This window comes from Bos mutus, chromosome 3 (assembly GCF_027580195.1).
Source record: "Bos mutus isolate GX-2022 chromosome 3, NWIPB_WYAK_1.1, whole genome shotgun sequence".
NCBI classification, from domain to species: Eukaryota; Metazoa; Chordata; class Mammalia; order Artiodactyla; family Bovidae; genus Bos; species Bos mutus.
Genome location: NC_091619.1, coordinates 16686716 through 16706758, shown reverse-complemented (window position 1 = coordinate 16706758; position 20043 = coordinate 16686716). Strand labels below are relative to the sequence as shown.

Here is a 20043-nt window from a genome sequence, read left to right as displayed (position 1 = left end):
CAGAACTTTCTGCCCCGACCCCCCCGCCAGCAATTTGTACATCACATTTCCCCCAGTACCACAGAAATACAAGGAGAACAAGATCTCAAGGAACTGGGCAGCAAGAGTAGAAAGAGGCAGACAATTTGGGAACAGGGGATGTGCAATTCCTCCTCCTCACCTCAAGGAATCAAGACTGTTTCCTACAGAGTGCTATTCCTTTTGACCTTTGTCTTATTTATAGGAGGCTACTGGGGCCATGGACTTTCTTGGTGACAGTGTGATGAACCGGAGGTTGAGCACAGAGTAGGTAGGCGGGGCTTGGGGGTGGGGCCAGGCCAAAGGGCCTCTCACTTAGGAGCTTCTCCATTCTGTCAGCTCTCCCGGAACATCCAAGGCGAGACTGGCACCCAGGGCGCAGCAGGTGAGGGACTGGGCAATGACAGAGGGTAGGCTTCAGGGGAGATGGTGGCAGAAGAGTCCCAGCTCTGTCAACCTGAGCTTTCCATATTGTGGCTCTCATTTGATAGAATTCCTGAGTCTCAGTGGGGAGGTCCAGCTCAGTTTTTCCTGGAGTAAAGCAGCCTCAGAAAGAAAGACATGGTTTTGGATGGGTGGGTGCGGGGCTGAGGGATGGCGGTGGATAAGGGCACGTGGGAGACCACTGAGAGATGCAAGGAGATCTTAGGAGACACGGATATAGAGGTAAGGGCCAGTGAGAGAGTATGGCCAGAGGATGACAGGGCAGCACTCAGTCAAGTGAAAACAGGAGACTGAAACATGGAGGGAGGGAGAGGACAGTGGACCAAACGCGAGATGGCAACGGAGGCAGTGGAGAGCTAGGTAACAGGAAGGCCAAGGAGGAAGGAAGGCTCACATGGAGCAATCTCCTCTTCCGGCTGTCGAGTGTGGTCCAGAAAGCCCCAGCAAAGCTGGGGGCAGAGCAAGGTTCTGGGTTTCCACTGGATTGATTCGGCTGGAGGAGAACCCCCTACCCCAGTGACCCTGCCCTGCTTCTTCAGACTCCCATTTTGGTTGGGGGACAGGGCGAGGCTGCTCCTCACTGCGGTCAGAGCCACATCCTGCAGAGGAACAGGGGAGGGGGAAGTAAGAAGCAAAACAAGCAGAACCACCATAGGCAAGACCATGGGGAGAGCGCTCCGGGACCAGGCACTCATGTGCCGCCAGCTGGTCCTGAGTGCAGCCTCAGCAGAGGCCCCGAGACCTCCGGGGCAGTCTTGAGGTGCTTGTTCTCATGTTTCCTCAGCGTGCTTCAACCTCATTGAGAGCATTCCATGGGAGGAGGCTTCTTCAGATTGTGTGGTTCAACGCCCATTTTTATCATTTGCCAGTGACTTTAGTCAAATTGCTTAATTGTTCTTAGTTTCATTTTCCTCATTGCAAATTGGGGATACCTACCTTACAAAGGGTTGGAAGACTGAGATAATTCACATGAAGCACTTGCCATATAGTAGGTTCTCAATAAATGTGAATGATTATTATTTTTTTTCATCAGGACTCCAGGGACCCCTATATTTCTCATGTCTCTAAAGGCAGTACAGCACACTAGCTGATATGGGCTTTTGGAGTCAGAAAAACAGTTGTGTTTGACCTGGGTAAATTATTTAATGTAAGCTTAAGTTTGCTCAGCTGTAAAACAAAGACAGTAATAGCTACGCTTCACAGTGTAGGTGTACGTCTGGGTACAGATGTACAGTACCCAGTCAAGTGTCCAAAAAGGGCAGCTGTGAGAGCTGTCTGCCAGGTAAGCTTCATCATCTCCACTGCAGGAGCAACAGCCCACTTCTCTTGAGGTCTTAGCTGTGGTGCGCTAGCCTGGGGTATGCCCTCATCCCTCCAGCTAAAGCTCCTACTGCTCTGCTGGCCTGTTTTAGAGATCATGATGTCCGGCAGTCCTAAAGGGAAAAATGGGAACCAAGTGTAGTGGACTGAGGGGGCGCAGGGGGAAAGAGATGACAAGCAGAGATGATGATGAGACGGAAACCAGAGACAGAAAGGGGAAAAGCTATTTCTCTCTTGCTAAGGAAGCCTGTGGCCTCTCTTCTAGTGACTGATCACATAACCCCCCACCCCGACCCCTCCCTAGGAACCATGGAGTCCTTCAGTTCCAAGAGTCTGGTGCTACAAGCAGAGAAGAAGCTACTGAGTAAGATGGCAGGGCGGTCTGTGGCTCATCTCTTCGCAGATGAGACGAGCAGCGAGGTGCTAGATGAGCTCTACCGTGTGTCCAAAGAATACACACGCAGCAGGCCCCAGGCCCAGCGGGTTATCAAGGACCTGATCAAGGTGGCGGTCAAGGTGGCTGTGCTGCACCGCAGTGGCTGCTTCAACCCCAGCGAGCTGGCCCTGGCAACCCGCTTTCGCCAGAAGCTGCGGCAGGGCGCCATGACAGCACTCAGCTTCGGGGAGGTGGACTTCACCTTCGAGGCTGCCGTGCTGGCCAGCCTGCTGACCGAGTGCCGGGACGTGCTGCTGGAGCTGGTGGAGCGCCACCTCACGCCCAAGTCCCACGGCCGCATCCGCCACGTGTTCGATCACTTCTCTGACGCCGGCCTGCTCACGGCTCTCTACGGGCCTGATTACACCCAGCACCTGGGCAAGATCTGCGGCGGGCTCAGGAAGATGCTGGACGAGGGCAAGCTCTGAGAGTCCCAGCCCCAGCACGCTCCTTCTTGGCAGAATGGCTGACTGAGAAAACTACACACACCAGGCTCCTAACCCTGCGCCTCTGCACTAATGCTTTTCAATCCTCAGGCTTCAGTCTTCCCCAAGAGTGCGTGTGACTCTGAGACTACCCCACCCCCAGACTCCTGGTGGAGAAGCAAAGCTGAGGGTTGAGGCCTCTCTTCCCACTCCAGCCCCAAGACCGGAAACAAAGCTGCCTGAAAAAAGATGAAGTGAAACTTGGATCTCTGTTTCCCCTGCAAAGGGCCTTTCAAACAGGGAAGCCCCCTCACCTCAGAACCAGGGTAAGAGGACATAGCCCAGCTAACTCTTCTGGGGACACTAAAGACAGCTGGGGGGAAGGGGACCCTGAGAGACATTCTAGATCTGAAGGTCTGCAGAGTCTGGAGGGATCCCAGAGGCTCTGCTCCAGAGGGCAGGAAGAAGGGGCTAGGGCAGGGGAGAGTCTCACAGAGGAAATAAAACTATTAAAACATGCACAGGGCTCAATGTTTAATCTCTCCAGCTTTTTATATCTTATGACCATCACAGAGGAAAGAGGTATATAAACACCACTCATCTCACCTCTCACCATTTCCATACAGGAGACTGAGGCATATTTCCAATATCACTGGGGTTTCTTTGCCTACTTCTGTTTAAGAAACTCAAAAAAACTGTACCACACATCAGTGCTACAAATTGCAAATAAATACGTAGTGAGGAGCAAGGCATAGATCAACAGGCTCTGGCAGGGAGAGGGTATAACAAAGAGGCTCCCATGGCAAAAAGATTCCCACAACTGTCTTCCTCTTCAAACTCAAGTCAATTCTTCTTCCATCCTTTAGTCTCACACAGGCTGAAGAAAGGAGCAGATCAGAGGGGTGAACCGGTGGCACGGAGGGTTCTGGACCCTACATTGCCTTTTTTTTTCCTCAGAGCAAGAGTTGTGAAAAAGTTACAGTGACCTGATTAATCAAGACTAAGCCCAAATTCTTTCATTTGAGACTGGGGACAAGGCCTGGCACAGTCTGCCACTCCCTGCAGAAGGGCTAGATCACTGATGGCCCATTCTCAATAACATGGTTGGCTAAGAAGGTGGGGAAGGTGGACTAGAAATCACTGGCTCACTGTTCCTGGGTTCCCCTCATCGAAGGGCTACAGAAATCCCATTTTTCAGCTAAGAGTGGGAAACAATAAGATACAGCAAATAAATATTACTTCAATATAGCACCAAATAAATTAGGTAACAGAGTTGGAGATGGGGAGGAAGTTAGGGGCTAGGGGAGTCCCTGCCTCCCTTGGCTCTAAGGCCAAGGAATCATGGAAGGGACGGGAAGGGCAGCAGGGATCTAAAAAGACCTTTTGAGTCTAAAGACCAACTCTAGACTCAGCCCAAGAACAGAGAAGGGGTCTATTTCCCATCCCCTACTCTTGCCAATAGAACTGCTCCAGGCCAAGGAACTCTTGACGGACAAGGAGGCTGGGGAGATGGCAGGAGTACGGGGAGGTAGGCTGGGAAGCCGTGTTCTTGAGCCTCACCTCAGGCTCCTCTCTCCCTCAAGATGCTCCTTCAGCATCTGGCTTCTCTCAATCAGTTCTGGGGACCTCAGAGTTTGAAGATTTCATCTTCCTGGTCCCGAAGTGTCCGGGTCCGAGAGGTCTGGGTCAGTGGCACAGGACCTAGGACTGCTCGTTGCTGCATCCGAGGAGAGCTTAGGTGAAGACTTGAATCCTCCCCAGGTATCCTGCAGGTGAGGAAAAGGGGGAAAAGCAACAGATCAAGGGAAGAGACTGAGATGGGCTGAATGAAGAAGTAAGTGGGAAGCTGTCTTCCTCTAATATACATGAGCTGGTTGCTTTACGATGGAGTCCAACACCCTCTGGATAAATCCTAACCCTAACGTTCCTTCATGGATCATCAGAGCAGTAAGAACAGCCAACTATTTCCCTCCACTGGGAACACAGAATCACTTTCCAGCGCCTCCACCCATTCCAACAGCCATGGGCTCTGCGAATCGTCTTGGGGCCACCTGAGGGAAAGGCTTCACCTTGCTTCTGCTGACACTGGGCTTACTTTGTGTCTGATCAGGTAAGATTGGGGGAACAGAGAAATTTACGGAGGGACTTAAAAGGACCCATTCAAGACTCACCCACTTTCCCCCTTTTTCAGCTTCTGGGCAGCAGCCTTCTTTGACAGGCTGATCTGTGAATCGAGCTTCTTGAGGAAATCGGAGGCAGAAAGGTCATGCCTGGCGGGCTCCTGGCCAGCTGTGGGAAGGGGTTCACCATTGGCATGTCCTAAACCTCTTTCTCGTTTCTTCCTCTCGGCTGAGTGTGGTCGAACTTCATCCTTACCGGGCTGTACTGCTTCTTCTCCATCCTTCTCTTCCTCAGAATCCAAACCATTGAACAGGTCTCTGGGCTCTGTCAGGATGGGGATGTAGAGGGTTTTCTTCAGGAAGATGGAGTCATTAGTATAAAGGCGGTTTGCACGCTTAATCTGTTCCATCTTTAAAAAAAAGTCACCACAATTAATGACAGTAATAATGATCCACCTTATATTTGTATAGCATCTCATGCCTTTTAAAGTGATTGTTCAGAGTCTTATCTGGCCCTATAATAACCAAAATTACAGAGGGCTATTATCGCTATTTTATTGATCAGTAGTTTTTCACACTTTTTGGTTTTAGGGCCCCTTTACATTTTAAAAAAATATTGAGGAAAAAAGCTTTTACTTACATTAATCACATCTATCAATATTTAAGGTATTATAAATTAAAACTTAAAAACTTTAAAACACTTAAACGTTAACATAAATATTTTAATGAAAAATAATGTATTTTATAAAACAAAAATAGTGAACATATAGCAAGAACAGAGGCACTGTTTTACATTTCTGTAAATCACTTTCATGTCCGACTTAATTGAAGACAACAGGCTTCTCATGTCTGCCTCTACAAGCATCTGCTGCAGTATCACAGGCCACATGGCTTCTGAAAAACACAGTGTGCACCCATGAAAATAAAAAAGACGCATAAAGTCTTGCTATTATTACTATGGAAATAGTTTTGACCTTGTGGATCCCTAAAGAGTCTTAGGGAGCCCTAGATTTTGAAACTACTGTGAAGATGAAGGAACTCACTCTGAAACTAACTAGATTCTAATGACCTTTCTAGCTCTTGGCTCAAAGGCAGTGGAGCAATATCCCCATATATGATACTTTGAAAACTACCATAAAGGTGAAGGAAGTGAGGCTCAGAGAGGTTAAGTGACTTGCCTAGCAAGCTACTGATAGAGCTAGAATTCTGGGCCTTTTTACTCCTCCCAGGAATGCTTTTCTTACGTATTTATTTTGGCCATGTTGCGAGACATGTGGGCTCTTAGTTCCCCGACCAAGGCTGGAACCCATGCCCCCTGTAGTGGTTAAGGCCCCCTTAACCACTGGGCCTCCAGGGAAGTCCCCAGGAATGCTTTTCTTATTATAATATTAATAATTTCACTGATCACGTATTTATTTAGTGCCTATTTATTCATCACTAAACACAGTGGCTGGCATCACCATCTATATCTACCTGCCTCCCAAAGTAGAAATATCACTGTCATCCTTAACTCATACTTTTCTTTCACCATCTATACCCAAGAGGTCAACAAAAATGCTGCAAAAATCTCATCTCTGGTCTCAGCTTCACATCGCCACTGACTTAGAACAGACTCAATATGTCTCATTTGGGTATTGTTAAGTTTTTTAACTGGTCTTCCTCCCTCCATTTTAACTTATCTTCTACCCTGCTGACATGTATCTTTTGTAAAAAAATTTAACCTGATCAATCCACTACCTTGCTTATGAACTTTCTATGGCTCCCCACTGGGTCAGAGATAAAATCCGCATTACCATTCAAGGGCATCTCACCTTCATAGGAAGTCCAGCCACACCTCCCTTCTGCCACTTACACCTTTTGCCATCCTGAACTTTTAATTTTTCTTCCAACATTTCATGATCTTTCACACTTTTGTGACTTTATCTGCCTGGAACGCTTCTCCACTTCTCCCTTCTTGGCCGGGAAAACTTCTCATCAACTATCATTCCCTTCGTGTTATCTTCTTCAGGGCTCCCAATGCATACTGTAAATACTGCCATAATAATACCTATCTTGTTATATTATACTGTAGGCATATTTGTCCTGTGCACACTGTGAGTCATTTAAGGGCAAGACTGGTGACTTGCTGTCTCTGTATCCCTAAGATTCTCCTCAATATCACACAAATTTGGCACACAGCAGAGGCTCATTAATGCTTTATGAGTAAAGAAACTAGATAATAAAATATAGAAACCACAGACACCGTATATCAGTATTTTATTACCCGAGGCCAGGCAGCCAGTTTTACTAAAAATTCATCCCATAAAGGCACCAGTTTGGGAGATCATAATTCTTATAACTGTCCAATATCAAAGCTGTTTCCACTCTAGGCCAAGACTACTAAAATAAACTTGACTAATAAAGTCTTATGCTATAATGAGTTTAAAAATAAAATCTGATTGATTTGAACAGTAAAAACAGTTAAAAGCGGCTTGCAGTTTTATACTTTTACTTTGCCAAGCACTTTGATGCTATTCATTTTATTTTGCCTAGATAATATCCTAGGTCCCTTCTAGTTCCAAGATGATATGAATTAATTTGTGAATTTTCTGTTGCTTTTATTACTTCCCAGAAGCACCATATATGGGGACATTGTTCCTCTGCCTTCGAGCCAAGAGCTAGAAGGTCATTAGAATCTAGTTTAATAGAGCAGTTCAAAGTGAGGATTTTATTTTTTTGGCCATGCAACACACCATGTGGGCTCTTAGTTCCGGACCAGGGATCGAACCCACGTCTCCTCAGTGGAAGCATAGAGTCTTAACCACTGGACCACCAGGGAAGTCCCATGAATGAGGATTTTAGAACAAGACAACTAGGTCTGAATCCTAGCTCTAACAATAAACTAGTTGTATATAGTCTATAGCAAGTTATCTCTCAAAGCTTCAGTCTCCTTATCATTAAAAATTTGTTTTTATTGAAGTATAAGTACACTATTACGTTTCAGATGTACACCATAGTGATATTTCTTATCTTTAAGTGGAAATGGTCACATCTACCTCATAAAGTTTCATGGAGATAATATGAGATAATAGAGCTTGGCATATACTAAGTGTTCCTTAAATGACAGGTGGGTAATAAATTACGTAATTTATTTACCTAAGTTTTTTATTTTTTATTCTTATTGTACAAATGAGGAAACTGAGGCCCCAGACAGTAAAGTGGTTGACTATCCAGTCACTCAGCTAGTAAGCAGCAGAATGAAACCAGAACCTAGAACTTTTCTTTACTAGACTACAGAGCTTTTCTGTACTCAGAAAGATACAGGGCAGTAAGAAAACCTCAAACAATAATTGTTGAATCACTAGCAGCAGTTTCCTTCATTGCACAACATCTGAGCCTCTGCTGGGATGAAAGGACTGCTTAGTACTTTCAAATCCATTTTCTTTATTTAGGTCTTCCCTCTACTTAAATGTTCACTTTACTATACTCCCAATCTCCAATGTGGAAATTTTAGCCAGACTTTCATTCATTCAAAAAACATCTATTAAGCTTCTATGTGCTGGGGATTATGTCAGACTCCAGAGACATAAAATTGAAAAGAAATAGTTCTGTCCCTTAGAGTGCAGGCTATTGGAAAGACAAAGATGTAAAGGATGTAGACCACTGGATTACACAGATTTATAGAGAGGACCATAGAGAAAGGGATGTCCAAGTTTTTGAAGGCCCATTGTCATGGTCCCCTTAAAGTCTGCACTAATGTCTAATGTCCCCTTCCAAATAAAAACCAATCTTCTTTCCTGACTTCCCACTCTTTCTTAACACCTCTACAAACTCACCACGTTCTGTCACCTACAATCATTATTTGTGTCCCTGCTCACTTCTTCAGTTCAGTTCAGTCACTCAGTTGTGTCCGACTCTTTGCTACCCCATGAATCGCAGCACACCAGGCCTCCCTCTCCATCACCAACTCCTGGAGTTCATTCAAACTCATGTCCATAGAGTCGGTGATGCCATCCAGCCATCTCATCCTCTGTTGTCCCCTTCTCCTCCTGCCCCCAATCCCTCCCAGCATCAGAGTCTTTTCCAATGAGTCAACTCTTCGCATGAGGTGGCCAAAGTACTGGAGTTTCAGCTTCAGCATCCGTCCTTCCAATGAACACCCAGGACTGATCTCCTTTAGAATGGACTGGTTGGATCTCCTTGCAGTCCAAGGGTCTCAAGAGTCTTCTCCAACACCACAGTTCAAAAGCATCAATTCTTCGGCACTCAGCTTTCTTCACAGTCCAACTCTCACATCCATACATGACCACAGGAAAAACCATAGCCTTGACTAGATGGACCTTTGTTGGCAAAGTGGTGTCTCTGCTTTTGAATATGCTATCCAGGTTGGTCATAACTTTCCTTCCAAGGAGTAAGCGCCTTTTAATTTCATGGCTGCAATCACCATCTGCAGTGATTTTGGAGCCCCCCAAAATAAAGTCTGACACTGTTTCCACTGTTTCCCCATCTATTTCCCATGAAGTGATGGGACCAGATGCCATGATCTTAGTTTTCTGAATGTTGAGCTTTAAACCAACTTTTTCACTCTCCACTTTCACTTTCATCAAGAGGTTTTTTTAGGTCCTCTTCACTCACTTCTTACTAGACTGTAAATTACATGAGAGCAGCAGCTACACACTTGATTTATGTTTCTATCTCCCAAGATGGTTACCACAATGCTTTGAACATACCAAGCAGAAAAATGTTGCCTAATTCAACAAGATATAGGGGAAGACCCTTATCAACTTTAAAGCAATGTATTTTTACTCCTACTAAATACACCCTACGCATGAACTGAAATGCTTGGCATAGAGAGTACCTGTTTTGTACCACAGAGACCACCTTCTTGAAAAGAAGAGGGCAGAGCATTGAGGAGGAGAAAAGAACAAGAGGAGACAGCACTTCAGTTCAGTTCAGTCACTCAGTCGTGTCCGACTCTTCGCGACCCCATGAATCGCAGCATGCCAGGCCTCCCTGTCCATCACCAACTCCCGGAGTTCACTCAGACTCAGGTCCATCGAGTCAGTGATGACATCCAGCCATCTCATCCTGTCATCCCCTTCTCCTGCGTCCAATCCCTCCCAGCATCAGAGTCTTTTCCAATGAGTCAACTCTTCGCATGAGGTGGCCAAAGTACTGGAGTTTCAGCTTTAGCATCATTCCCTCCAAAGAAACCCCAGGGCTGATCTCCTTCAGAATGGACTGGTTGGATCTCCTTGCAGTCCAAGGGACTCTCAAGAGTCTTCTCCAACACCACACTTCAAAAGCATCAATTCTTCAGCGCTCAGCCTTCTTCACAGTCCAACTCTCACATCCATACATGACCACAGGAAAAACCATAGCCTTGACTAGATGGACCTTTGTTGGCAAAGTGGTGTCTCTGCTTTTTTTTTTTTTTCAGTACCAATAAGTTTTCATTCATTGTATATTCCCAAGGAAAACAAAGGAAAGGGAAAAGGGTCAAGTGGTGTCTCTGCTTTGGAATATGCTGTCTAGGTTGGTCATAACTTTCCTTCCAAGGAGTAAGCGTCTTTTAATTTCATGGCTGCAGTCACCATCTGCAGTGATTTTGGAGCCCCCCAAAATAAAGTCTGACACTGTTTCCACTGTTTCCCCATCTATTTCCCATGAAGTGATGGGACCAGATGCCATGATCTTTGTTTTCTGAACGTTGAGCTTTAAGCCAACTTTTTCACTCTCCACTTTCATCAGGAGGCTTTTTAGTTCCTCTTCACTTTCTGCCATAAGGGTGGTATCATCTGCATATCTGAGGTTATTGATATTTCTCCCGGCAATCTAGGAACCTCAGACTAAAAACTAGCTCTGTATTGTTTGCTGTGAATGTTTAGTCATTCTCAATTAAAATATTTCTATGTAGTTAACAGTACAGGCTTTGGAATCAGACAGACCTGTCTGAATTTTCACACCAACACTTATAAGTTATTTGACCTTGGTCAAACTGGTTAACCAATCTAAGTCTCAGTTTCTTCATCTGTAAAAAGGGCACAATAATTATACGCTTGATAGGGATGTGAGGATCAAATGAGCTAATGGATGTAGTCTTTAGTACAGTGACTGGCCTAAAAAATAAATGCTGCTCCCCTCCGTTGGGATAATGGGACAGGATTTGTTCCCACCAGACAGTGCAACACTGAGATGGGAAAACAAAACGATAAAGGAGGACCAAACCTTTATCACAATCAGTTAATATAAACACAATTAAGAAAATTCCAGGGGAAGTTGCCTAGAGGGCCATACATTCTCATGAGGAATAAACCTCTTCTAATTGGGTGTCTACGTCCCAATCCTGGAAGACTCACCGTCACCCCGTATTTGAGTGCTAGTCCAGCCAGGGTGTCTCCGGGCGCCAACTGATGCTCCAGGCGTCTTTCCCTCACCGGGGAGCAGGCAGACTGCACCAGGCTTCCATAAGAACGAGCCCGGCTCCCATGAAGCAGTCCTGACCCCCCGAGGGGGGCCTGTCTAGAGGGAGAAGCCATCTCCTCACCCTGCGGACAACTGAGGTTACAACCCCCGGGAGGCCCGGCCAAGTGACCGATAATGACGGGCTCGCGGTCCGAGAATGGGTATCTTAGAGGATTCCTTTCCCTTTCAGTCTTCTCTCTTAAGTCTCCCCGCCTCCCCCGGCGAGACGCGACTTGTCAGCCCTAGCTTCTCCTCCCTCCAAGTCCCCTTCCCACAAATCTGTACTCTGACTATTCAGTCCCTACCTGAGTCTTCCTTAGCACCCCTCCGACTTTCGACTCCCCACAACAACTCGCGACGTTGACCCCTGACCTTTGAACTCTAGCAGTCTCCTTAACACGCAGCTCAATTTGCCCCTACGTCTGGCAGCCCGACCTCCAGGCTCCCCAGTATCCCGACTCCGCCCCGTCCCGGGGTTGGCCCTCTAGGGTCAGGAACAGATCAGGCCCACCCTATGTGGGCTGTGGCTGCAGGCGAAGGGCGTGACAATAGCCAGAGTCTGTAGCACTCTTTCTCCTTCAGAGATCCTCAAAGGTATTCTCCAAACCAAATCAGTCACACCCTCAAATTCGGGCTCCACATCTAGGTTCTTGTCGTTCCAAACACCTCGAATCTGCCAAGACGAAAGGGCCTGGATCCAGCCCGGCGGCAAGCTCTTTGAAAAAAAGACTTCATTTCCCAAAAGGCCCCGCGCCGGTGAGGTCACAGGGAACCATAAGAAATGCAGTCCCCCTCTGCCGGCTAAAAGCTGGCTTCCGGGATCGCGCAGTGCATTCGGGGAACCACATCCCCGGAAGTCAGGGGGCCAGCTGGAAAGAGACCGGAAGGAACGGAGACGACCCACTCCCGCTACGGTGGCCTGAAAGGAGTGGCGAAGGCTGCTGGATAGAGTTTTTGATTTCTGGGGCTCACGGTCTTGATGTCTTTCAAGAGGGAAGGAGACGATTGGAGTCAACTCAACGTGCTCAAAGTAGGCGGAGAGGAGTGCGTCCGAAGCAGCTTCACCTGCCCTCTGAAGGCTGTAAAGGAGCTGTTTTGTTGCTGTGGCAACAACTGGGGGGCGGGGTGGAGAGAACCAAAAGACTAGAGGTGGTGGTGACCCCTTCTTCGCCGCAGATGTGTGTTCTCCCATAGTCTATTCCCTTTGAGTCCTCTCCTCTATCATTTCCCTTTTATCCCTCCCTCATATCCAGCTGATCCCGTCCGGACTTCTTCCCCTGTCCCCTGCAGAAACGAAGAGTCGGGGACCTGCTTGCCAGTTACATTCCAGAGGATGAGGCATTGATGCTACGGGATGGACGGTGAGAGCGAAGAGTGGATCAAGTTTAAGGGTTTTGAAGTTAGCGGCTCAAGAACTTTTGTTATTAAGGAGGAGAGCGGGAGTATCTAGAATTCTTTGGCTGGGAGTAACAGGGATGTGGGTGGTGGAGACTGGGAGACTTGGGAGTTGGGATTTGGAAATGAATGCTTGGACGGGGTGGGACCTATGACCAAGACTCCACTCCCCAGGGACCAATTATCTTTCCTACTCCCCAGCTTTGCTTGTGCCATCTGTCCCCACCGACCTGTCCTGGACACTCTGGCCATGTTGACTGCCCACCGTGCAGGCAAAAAACATCTGTCCAGTAAGTTTGGGAAAAGACAGACGATAGAGTGTAAACCCTTAAAATCTCTTCAGACCACCCTTGGTGCTCTGCTTTTAATCCTCTTCCCCTCTCTCCTCAGGCCTGCAGCTTTTCTATGGCAAGAAGCCGCCAGGAAAGGGCACAGAGCAGAATCCAAGACAGCATAATGAACTCAGGAGAGAAGAGACCACAGCAGAGGTAAGGGGAAGTTGTGTTCCAGGCAGGACGTGCTGCACACCTTAGGCTTGAAGGACTTTGGCTTGTTTCTGGCTCTGAAGGCTCTGACTCTGTCTTCTGTCTCCATGCCAGGCTCCTCTCTTAACCCAGACTCGGCTTATCACTCAGAGTGCTCTGCACAGAGCTCCTCACTATAACAGTTGCTGCCGCCGGAAGTACAGGTCAGTGGGATGGGAAAGCCAGAGGTAGGGAGGGACAAGAGATAGCTCTAAAGTGATTATTTTCCTAATTGTAATCTGAGAAATACTAAGCGTTCTGGGGGTGTTAACTTGTATTTCAGGAAAAAGATTTTTGTAACTAAAAAAGTGCTTTGTAATCCTATTTGATTAAAAATTAGTGTATTTTAAGTGTTCTACAAAATCGTAAGATAAAAAAAAACCCTAAAAGATTAATTTAGACTTTCCTAAATTTACTAGATTTCAAAATTTTTTTTATGCAGAACACTTACTAATATCTTGAGGAACACAGAATCGAGAAGCACTTCTATAAGGAGTTGGGAGTCACAGGAGATTAGGCCCTTTCCTTTACTGCTTTTACAGACTTCGATTCTTCTCTGTCCAGACCAGAAGCCCCTCGTCCCTCTGTCTCTCGCCCCCCTTTGCCACCCCCAGAGGTTGAACCCCAAGGTGGGAAGATCAGTAGAGAACCTGAGCCTGAGGCTGGTTCACAGACCAAGGAGTCAGCCACTGTCTCATCCCCCGCACCTATGAGCCCCACAAGAAGACGGGCCCTGGATCATTACCTCACCCTTCGAAGGTGAGTATGCAGAATTTTTCCTCAGTTTTTCCCTTTTTTCTCTGACCCTCCTTGTTTCAGAGCTTCTCAAGTGTTTTTACTTATCCCCATGGGGCTTCCCAGGTGGCGCAGTGGTAAAGAAACCACCTGCCGGTGCAGAAGATGCAGGTTTGATTTCTGGGTCAGGAAGATCCCCTGGAGGAGGGCATGGCAACCCACTCCAGTATTCTTACCTGGAGAATCCTGGCGGGCTATACTCCACAGGGTCACAGAGTCGGTTCCTCCTGAAGCAACTTAGCACACATGCATGCATGCACAAAGACTCCTTACATATGTAACTTTTTTTCAAATAGTTCAGGAAATTAATTACAGTTAAATAGAAAGAACTATTGGGGCTTCCCAGGAGGCTCGGCAGTAAAGAATCCTCCTATAATACACAAGAGGCAGGTTCGACCTGAGTTGGGAAGATTCCCCTGGAGAAGGAAATGGCAACCTATTCCAGTATTCTTGCCTGGGAAATCCCATGGACATAGGAGCCTGGCAGGCTACAGTCCATGGGGTCACAGAGTTGGACATGACAGAGCACTCACACACATGCTTTTATTAATTTAATAAACTTTTCCTGACCAGTTCTGTGTTCTGGTGTTTCCAGCTCTGGATGGATCCCAGATGGACGAGGTCGATGGATAAAAGATGAAAATGTTGAGTTTGACTCTGATGAGGAGGAACCCCCTGATCTCCCCTTGGACTGACATCCTCTTTCCCCATTCATTTCACAAATAAACTACAGCAGGCGCTGGGAGCCCAGCTTTCCCTGACTCTGGTTCCTTGTTTCAGGATTTCAGATCTGTTCATTCTCAGCCCAGCCAATTCTTCTCTGCAAGGTACACAGCTCCCCACACTTCTAACCCTCCCCCACTTTCTCCCACAGTCATGCCAAGCGTCAGCTGCATGCAGCCTGGTGCCCTATTAATAAGTCTGTCAGAAGGAGGTTTTTGCCCTTCGTGTTTTCTGCTTTCTTCTCCACCTCCACTCAAAGTCCTTGCCTCCTTCCAATAACATGAGGGTTGTGGGTAGGCACTGGTCGGCGAGGAGGGGTTGGACATGTCTGGAAACAGCCACCCTGTGAAAGTAGAAGAGACTAAAGGCATTGGCAGGGTTATGGGGAACACCAAGGGAGGGAGCTCCCCCCACCTCCTCCTGGTAATTTGAACCTCCCTGCCTGCTGATCCCCAGAGTATAAATAATCCCCTGATGAATTGGCAGTAACCCTTGGGGTTTAGCGCCAAGATTTCCACTCCAAAGCCCAAGGAAGGAGGCAGGCAGAGTGGACAGTAGGGCCTTTATTTACAGGAAAGGGGGGACAGATGATTTAAGCTTTCAGGGCTCCGAGCCTTAGTTGGTAAAGGGAAAGGTAGTGTTATCTCTTCTTTTGCTGGCGACCTGTAAAGGAAGAAGAGTAAACACAAGTCATTATCCCATCTCTTGCCTCCTGCAAAGGTGTTCTTCTCCTTTCTAGTTCCTTGGCCAGACTCATAAAGAGGTAATGTCTTAGGTCACCAAGCATGCTCCTCCCCGCCATGTTAAAATAAGAGACAACAGGGCAAATAAAAACACATGGCCCCAATGGCTGTGACTACCTTCCCTTTGCCTTTCTACTGGTATACTTGGGCAGAGGAGTTTTGCTGTCTACTTTCAGGTCACCTATGGTATTTGAACTTCTATGAATGTCACTTTGGCAGCACCCGGCTGCTAGTCACTAAGTTAGCGTTCAGGGGCATCCACCAGCTTCTGCAGCTCCTTGCCTTCTCCCCCACGCACCATATCTGCAGCTACTCACGCAGTTCATTGTTCCGGGTCATGGCCTGGGCGGCCCGAGCGCGTGGCCCCTGCTGTGTAAAGTGGTAGCCAAAGCGGACAATGGAGGGACACTGTTCAAGCACGGTGGCCATCTCCATCTCCACCGCGTCACCAGGCCACTGGCGCTGGAGGAGGGCGAGATGGAAGCCGTCAGCACCCCTCGTCTGGATCGTTCACCATCTCAGACCACCAACCCTTTGGGAGGTTAAAGAGACTCATTCTCCGTAATGAGTGATAAGAGGTGCTGCCTTGGCTCCCCTCATAAGAAGAGGGAGAGTTCAAACAAGATCAGATGAGATCCTGTCTATGGCTGCCCCAGGGAAGAGGATCAGTGAGTGTTAGCTGACTGCAAAGACTAGGGTAAGGGAAGGCTGACCTGGTTGTCTACTCGGAGCTCAGTGAGTGTGGCGTTCTCCCGAACTGCCTTCAGCACAGCCATAAGCCCTGTGCTGCTAATGAAGTTGGATTCGATGTTCAGGCTCTGGAGGCTACGATTCTCACGCAACATGTCAGCCACCGCCTGGGTAGTAGGGACTTGGATTAGGGTTAGGGTACAGTTTCACAGATGACTGAGGAGAGAAAGAACAGGAGCGAGAGGGAGACAGCTCTTTGAAAAGAGTCCTTGAGCTGGGTGTGGGGCTCCAGGGAGGCAGAGGGAGGGTAGGTAGTAGGGAAGGCCGTGGGGTGACGTGTGCAGTGCAGTTGGGGGTGGTTGAGAGGGTTTGGTGCTTTAGGAAGACAATCAGGATTTCCCAGCTGTGAGTCCAAGGACTGAGGGGAGGAGTCTCCAGCAGGTCTCCCCTAAGAGAGTCAATGGGAATAGCACCCCCAGCGCAACCCTTTCTGACAGCCCTGCCAGGGAAGCATGTCCAGGGAGAGGGTGAGGGATGCCAGCTAGCCTTACATTGGCAACGGGGTCACCACTCCTTGTGGCCACCAGGCTGAAGCTCCGGACATGGGTATTTGTCTTCATGGCCTCACACAGCTCAGTTAGCATGGGTATCGGGATGTCCTATCAAAGGGGAATAGGAGAGGGTGAGCCAGGGAACTCACAAGACAGCAGAGTTAGGCCAGTGTTACTGCTTAGAGGATGGGGTCAGATATCACACCTGGATATTATTGAGGTTCACCTCCTCTACCTCCTTGTCGTTGCTTCGAACACTCTTCAGTATCTCCTCGATGTTGGTGGGATTTGGGGGCTCATCTGGCACTGGCTTGTACTTGTCAGGCTGCACCACACCTGGTGGGTGAGGGGAGGAAGGAAACCCCAACATGTCCCCCACAGTCTCCTCCTCATTCATTCTCTCATCACATATGCATTATGTCTGCTCCCTGACTGCCTCGTTTCACCCTTTGCTACCTTTGCTCAGACTTCGGGACACCTGCCAGGAGCCCTGGGCGCCATGCTCCCAAACACACTCACTGCTAATGCCTTCGGTGTTGCAGATTTCTCCGCTGCAGATCGCATCATAGTACTGCTTGTTGCTCATCAGTGTGTACATGCCCAGAATTGCTGGAGAGAGTAGGCAGAGGAGGGCACAGGGAATGAGGAAAACGTGCTTGTTCCAGGCCCCCCACCCACCTCATTCTGGATCTATTGCATTTTTGAAGCCTGACCTCTTCCAAAGAGGTTTCCACTTTTGGTCCCAGGGGTCCCTTCCATTAAGCTGTGTAAGGCAGTGGTTTTCAAAACATTGAGACAAGGTGAAGGGAAGGTCCCTAAGGAGCCACCACAGGGTGAGGGGGTCTGTCAGACCCTGCTGTTTGCAGCCAAAATAGTTTTGTTTTATAATCCCTGTAAAATCGCCCTTGAGATGTTAACTTACTAAATTTAAAAATGAGTGTACACATATAGACAAAAATTAAAAACCACTATCTGAGGCTTTCTCAAAACATCCACATCCCACTAGTCCCATGCCATGTTCACGACCTTTGCCCCAGATCCTCCCAACTCAACTGCCCACAGCTGCCCACCTGCAATGTCACACATCTCAGCATCTGTGGCGTGGGCCAGCGCCTCCTCCAGCTCAGGCTCCAGAGTGACCTGCTCCTCCACTGGAATTTCTCTCTTGGGCTGGATGTAGGGTTTCCCTGATGGGGAGATGAGGATGGTTCAGGTCGAGGTCATTTCTCCTAAGATCCTGGCTTCCAGCTTCCTTTCCTTCTCCAGGAGGTAGAATGCTGGGTCACTAGGAGCCACTGTAAAACCTGAGTCCTCTACAAGCTCAGGACTCCTGGGTCCCCTTGATCACTTCTAAGAGCTGGAGTGTAAGTTGGCATGCAGGTGTAGGCAGCTGATTTCCTGGCAGTTAGGAGTGGGCAAGTGAGAAGAAAGCTGGAATGGGGACATGTGAGAGACCACCATTGGGTTCTAGGAGGCATGGATGTTAGAGATCCCATACCCTTCTTCTCGCCTGTGAAGGGCACCAAGTCATCACGCTCTTTGACCTCTAGTGCCTGCTGTTCCAGGTACTGCAAGAGGGCCTCTCGGTCCAGCGGCCCCGTTGGGCTCTTCTTTGTCTGGTCACGTTGTCTTAGTCCAGCTGGCAGGAGCATGTTCTTAGGGATGAGTTTTAGAGAGCAAGTCAGGGCCCCCCTCTGGCCTGGGGCACCTCCAGGTCTCTCTAAAGCATCTCCAGACACTGTTCCCCTGAGCTTCTTAGGACTCTAAGCCCTGTAGATCACCCTGGTCTCAGTCCCCCAGGGCCCCACACCTTTCCTACTGCCTAGGGATTGCCCGATCCCCTGTGTGGGAGCCCCTACCTCAGGGTCCATCTCCTGTAGCTCGCAGTCCAGCTGTTCTAGCTCCTCAGGGCTCAAGGTCTTTAGGATCTCATCTTCATCTATGTCTCTGTATTTTTCCAGTTCCTTTTGATACGATGACATGATGGCCCCCACCCCCTCCCCACTGTGTGGCACTCACGGAGCCTGGGTTATAGGGAGAGAGTGGTTGGACAATGGCAAGATGTACATGGACACAGAAGGGAAACAGACAAGCCAGTGGGGCAGAACAATAAATAAGCTGGTTGCCTTGGCGGATAGAGATCTAGCTGGGCGTGGGAAAATGGGGGAAGGTTGGGTTGTTTAGTTAGAACTGGAGCCTCCTTCCCGCTTCCACAGCTTCCAGCCACTCTGGATGGGGATCCCAGGTATGCAGAGTGAATCCCTCTCCCCATTGTATCAGAAACCCTGGCAGTACCCCTCCCTTTAACCTCGCCTGTTGGTGCCTCTTGCCCTAGCACAGCTGCCAGGAGCCCTGCCATCACAGCTGGCCCCAAGCCCAATTCCTAATGCAAGGAAGGGGGCCAGGCAGAGAGCTTCAGGGAAATTCCGCCTCTCTTCCCCCTAATCCAGTTATTCCTAACCTGGCTTAAGAAACCAAGGAGGATTTGTGGGGGGGGGATAGATAGTGCTCTTACTCCACCCTCATTTCCTTTCATTGTGAGGGATCAAGATCTCATTATGTTTGCTAAAATCCTAAATCCTGAGGGAAAGTGAGAGCTCGGAGGACCTGGGAGACATCCAGACTGGGGGAGGGGTGGCACAGCATTAGGAGAAGGTACTGAGTTCACACAATGTGTCCCTGGCTTTGGACGGGAAGGCGACACCAGTCTAATGGGTGGGAAATGCTTTCTAATGGGATAGTTTCTCTAAAACCAGTGAGAGGATTAAACTTGCATGATCTTTTAAGCCGCACATACACACCATGCTGAATATGAAAGACTGAGAAAATGTGTGAGATACGTACATTGACAACGTAAGTTAAGGGAGAGGACAGACAGCGACAGAAACAGAGTGACAGAGAGGCAGACATACTCCACATCATTCCCAGTAGGAGCCCTTCTTCTCCTCCCATCTCCCACCAGACTCTGATCCACAAGCCCCCTGCCTTCCCCACCTACCAGTCCTGGTCGCCACCTCCCTTCTCACCTCCCCTGCTGTTGGTTGGTCTGTCTGTTCTGCTGGAGCACCGTCTGGGCAGCAGGAGGATCCGGTGCCGAGGGAGAGGGTGGGGGAACAGTGAGCTCAGCATTTTATTATTTTAGCTCTGGCCAGGTGGGGGGTAGTGGGAGATCACATATACACAGCCCCCATACCCTGCCCAGCCCTGAGAGCCTCTAGTGGCCGCTAACAGCCATGGCACCTCCTCCCCTTCCTCCAAGCCCGAGTCCCAGAAACTGCACTTCTACGAATCACAGTTCCTATTAATACTTACTGGATTGGCCTAAAAGTCTGTTTGGGTTTTTCCATGGTATTGTACAGAAAACCTGAACAAAATTTTTGGCCAACCCAATATTTAGTGCCTGCTATATTCAAAG

General features: G+C 48.4%; 4 protein-coding genes across 10 annotated transcripts; 2 read left to right on the top strand and 2 right to left on the bottom strand.

Annotated features, from left to right (window-relative positions):
• The first annotated feature begins 322 nt into the window (after positions 1-322).
• On the top strand, positions 323-3162 carry TNFAIP8L2 (TNF alpha induced protein 8 like 2). The gene is made up of 2 exons (XM_005894931.3): positions 323-403; positions 2087-3162. The coding sequence occupies exon 2, from the start codon at positions 2092-2094 to the stop codon at positions 2644-2646; it is 555 nt and encodes a 184-aa protein (XP_005894993.1). The 5' UTR covers positions 323-403; positions 2087-2091; the 3' UTR covers positions 2647-3162.
• On the bottom strand, positions 3163-11904 carry LYSMD1 (LysM domain containing 1). Of its 2 annotated transcripts, XR_011463591.1 has the most exons (4): positions 11102-11904; positions 4815-5173; positions 4204-4409; positions 3163-3520 (listed from the first exon to the last, which is right to left on the bottom strand). XR_011463591.1 is itself a non-coding variant. In XM_005894930.3 (3 exons), the coding sequence occupies exons 1-3, from the start codon at positions 11279-11281 to the stop codon at positions 4271-4273; spliced, it is 678 nt and encodes a 225-aa protein (XP_005894992.1). In that variant the 5' UTR covers positions 11282-11904; the 3' UTR covers positions 3163-4270. The 2 variants fall into 2 exon arrangements, 1 of the variants encoding a protein (XP_005894992.1); XM_005894930.3 differs by having other exon boundaries at positions 3163-4409.
• Positions 11905-12049: 145 nt separating this feature from the next.
• Positions 12050-14666, top strand: SCNM1 (sodium channel modifier 1). Of its 5 annotated transcripts, none has more exons than XM_070367115.1 (7): positions 12050-12288; positions 12498-12568; positions 12804-12892; positions 12993-13090; positions 13202-13290; positions 13691-13885; positions 14517-14666. In XM_070367115.1, exons 1-7 carry the CDS (start codon positions 12187-12189, stop codon positions 14614-14616), a joined length of 744 nt encoding a protein of 247 aa, XP_070223216.1. In that variant the 5' UTR covers positions 12050-12186; the 3' UTR covers positions 14617-14666. The 5 variants fall into 5 exon arrangements, with proteins under 5 accessions (XP_070223216.1, XP_005894997.1, XP_014333480.1 ...); XM_005894935.3 differs by having other exon boundaries at positions 12051-12237; XM_014477994.2 differs by having other exon boundaries at positions 12096-12237; positions 12461-12568.
• A 523-nt stretch (positions 14667-15189) lies between these two features.
• TMOD4 (tropomodulin 4) lies at positions 15190-19773 on the bottom strand. 2 transcript variants are annotated; one of them, XM_005894934.3, is made up of 10 exons: positions 19655-19773; positions 18488-18652; positions 18127-18283; positions 17699-17815; positions 17148-17237; positions 16834-16964; positions 16629-16736; positions 16101-16244; positions 15705-15849; positions 15190-15307 (listed from the first exon to the last, which is right to left on the bottom strand). In XM_005894934.3, exons 2-10 carry the CDS (start codon positions 18608-18610, stop codon positions 15285-15287), a joined length of 1038 nt encoding a protein of 345 aa, XP_005894996.2. In that variant the 5' UTR covers positions 18611-18652; positions 19655-19773; the 3' UTR covers positions 15190-15284. The 2 variants fall into 2 exon arrangements, with proteins under 2 accessions (XP_005894996.2, XP_005894995.2); XM_005894933.3 differs by having other exon boundaries at positions 19627-19745.
• Between the last annotated feature and the right edge of the window lie 270 nt (positions 19774-20043).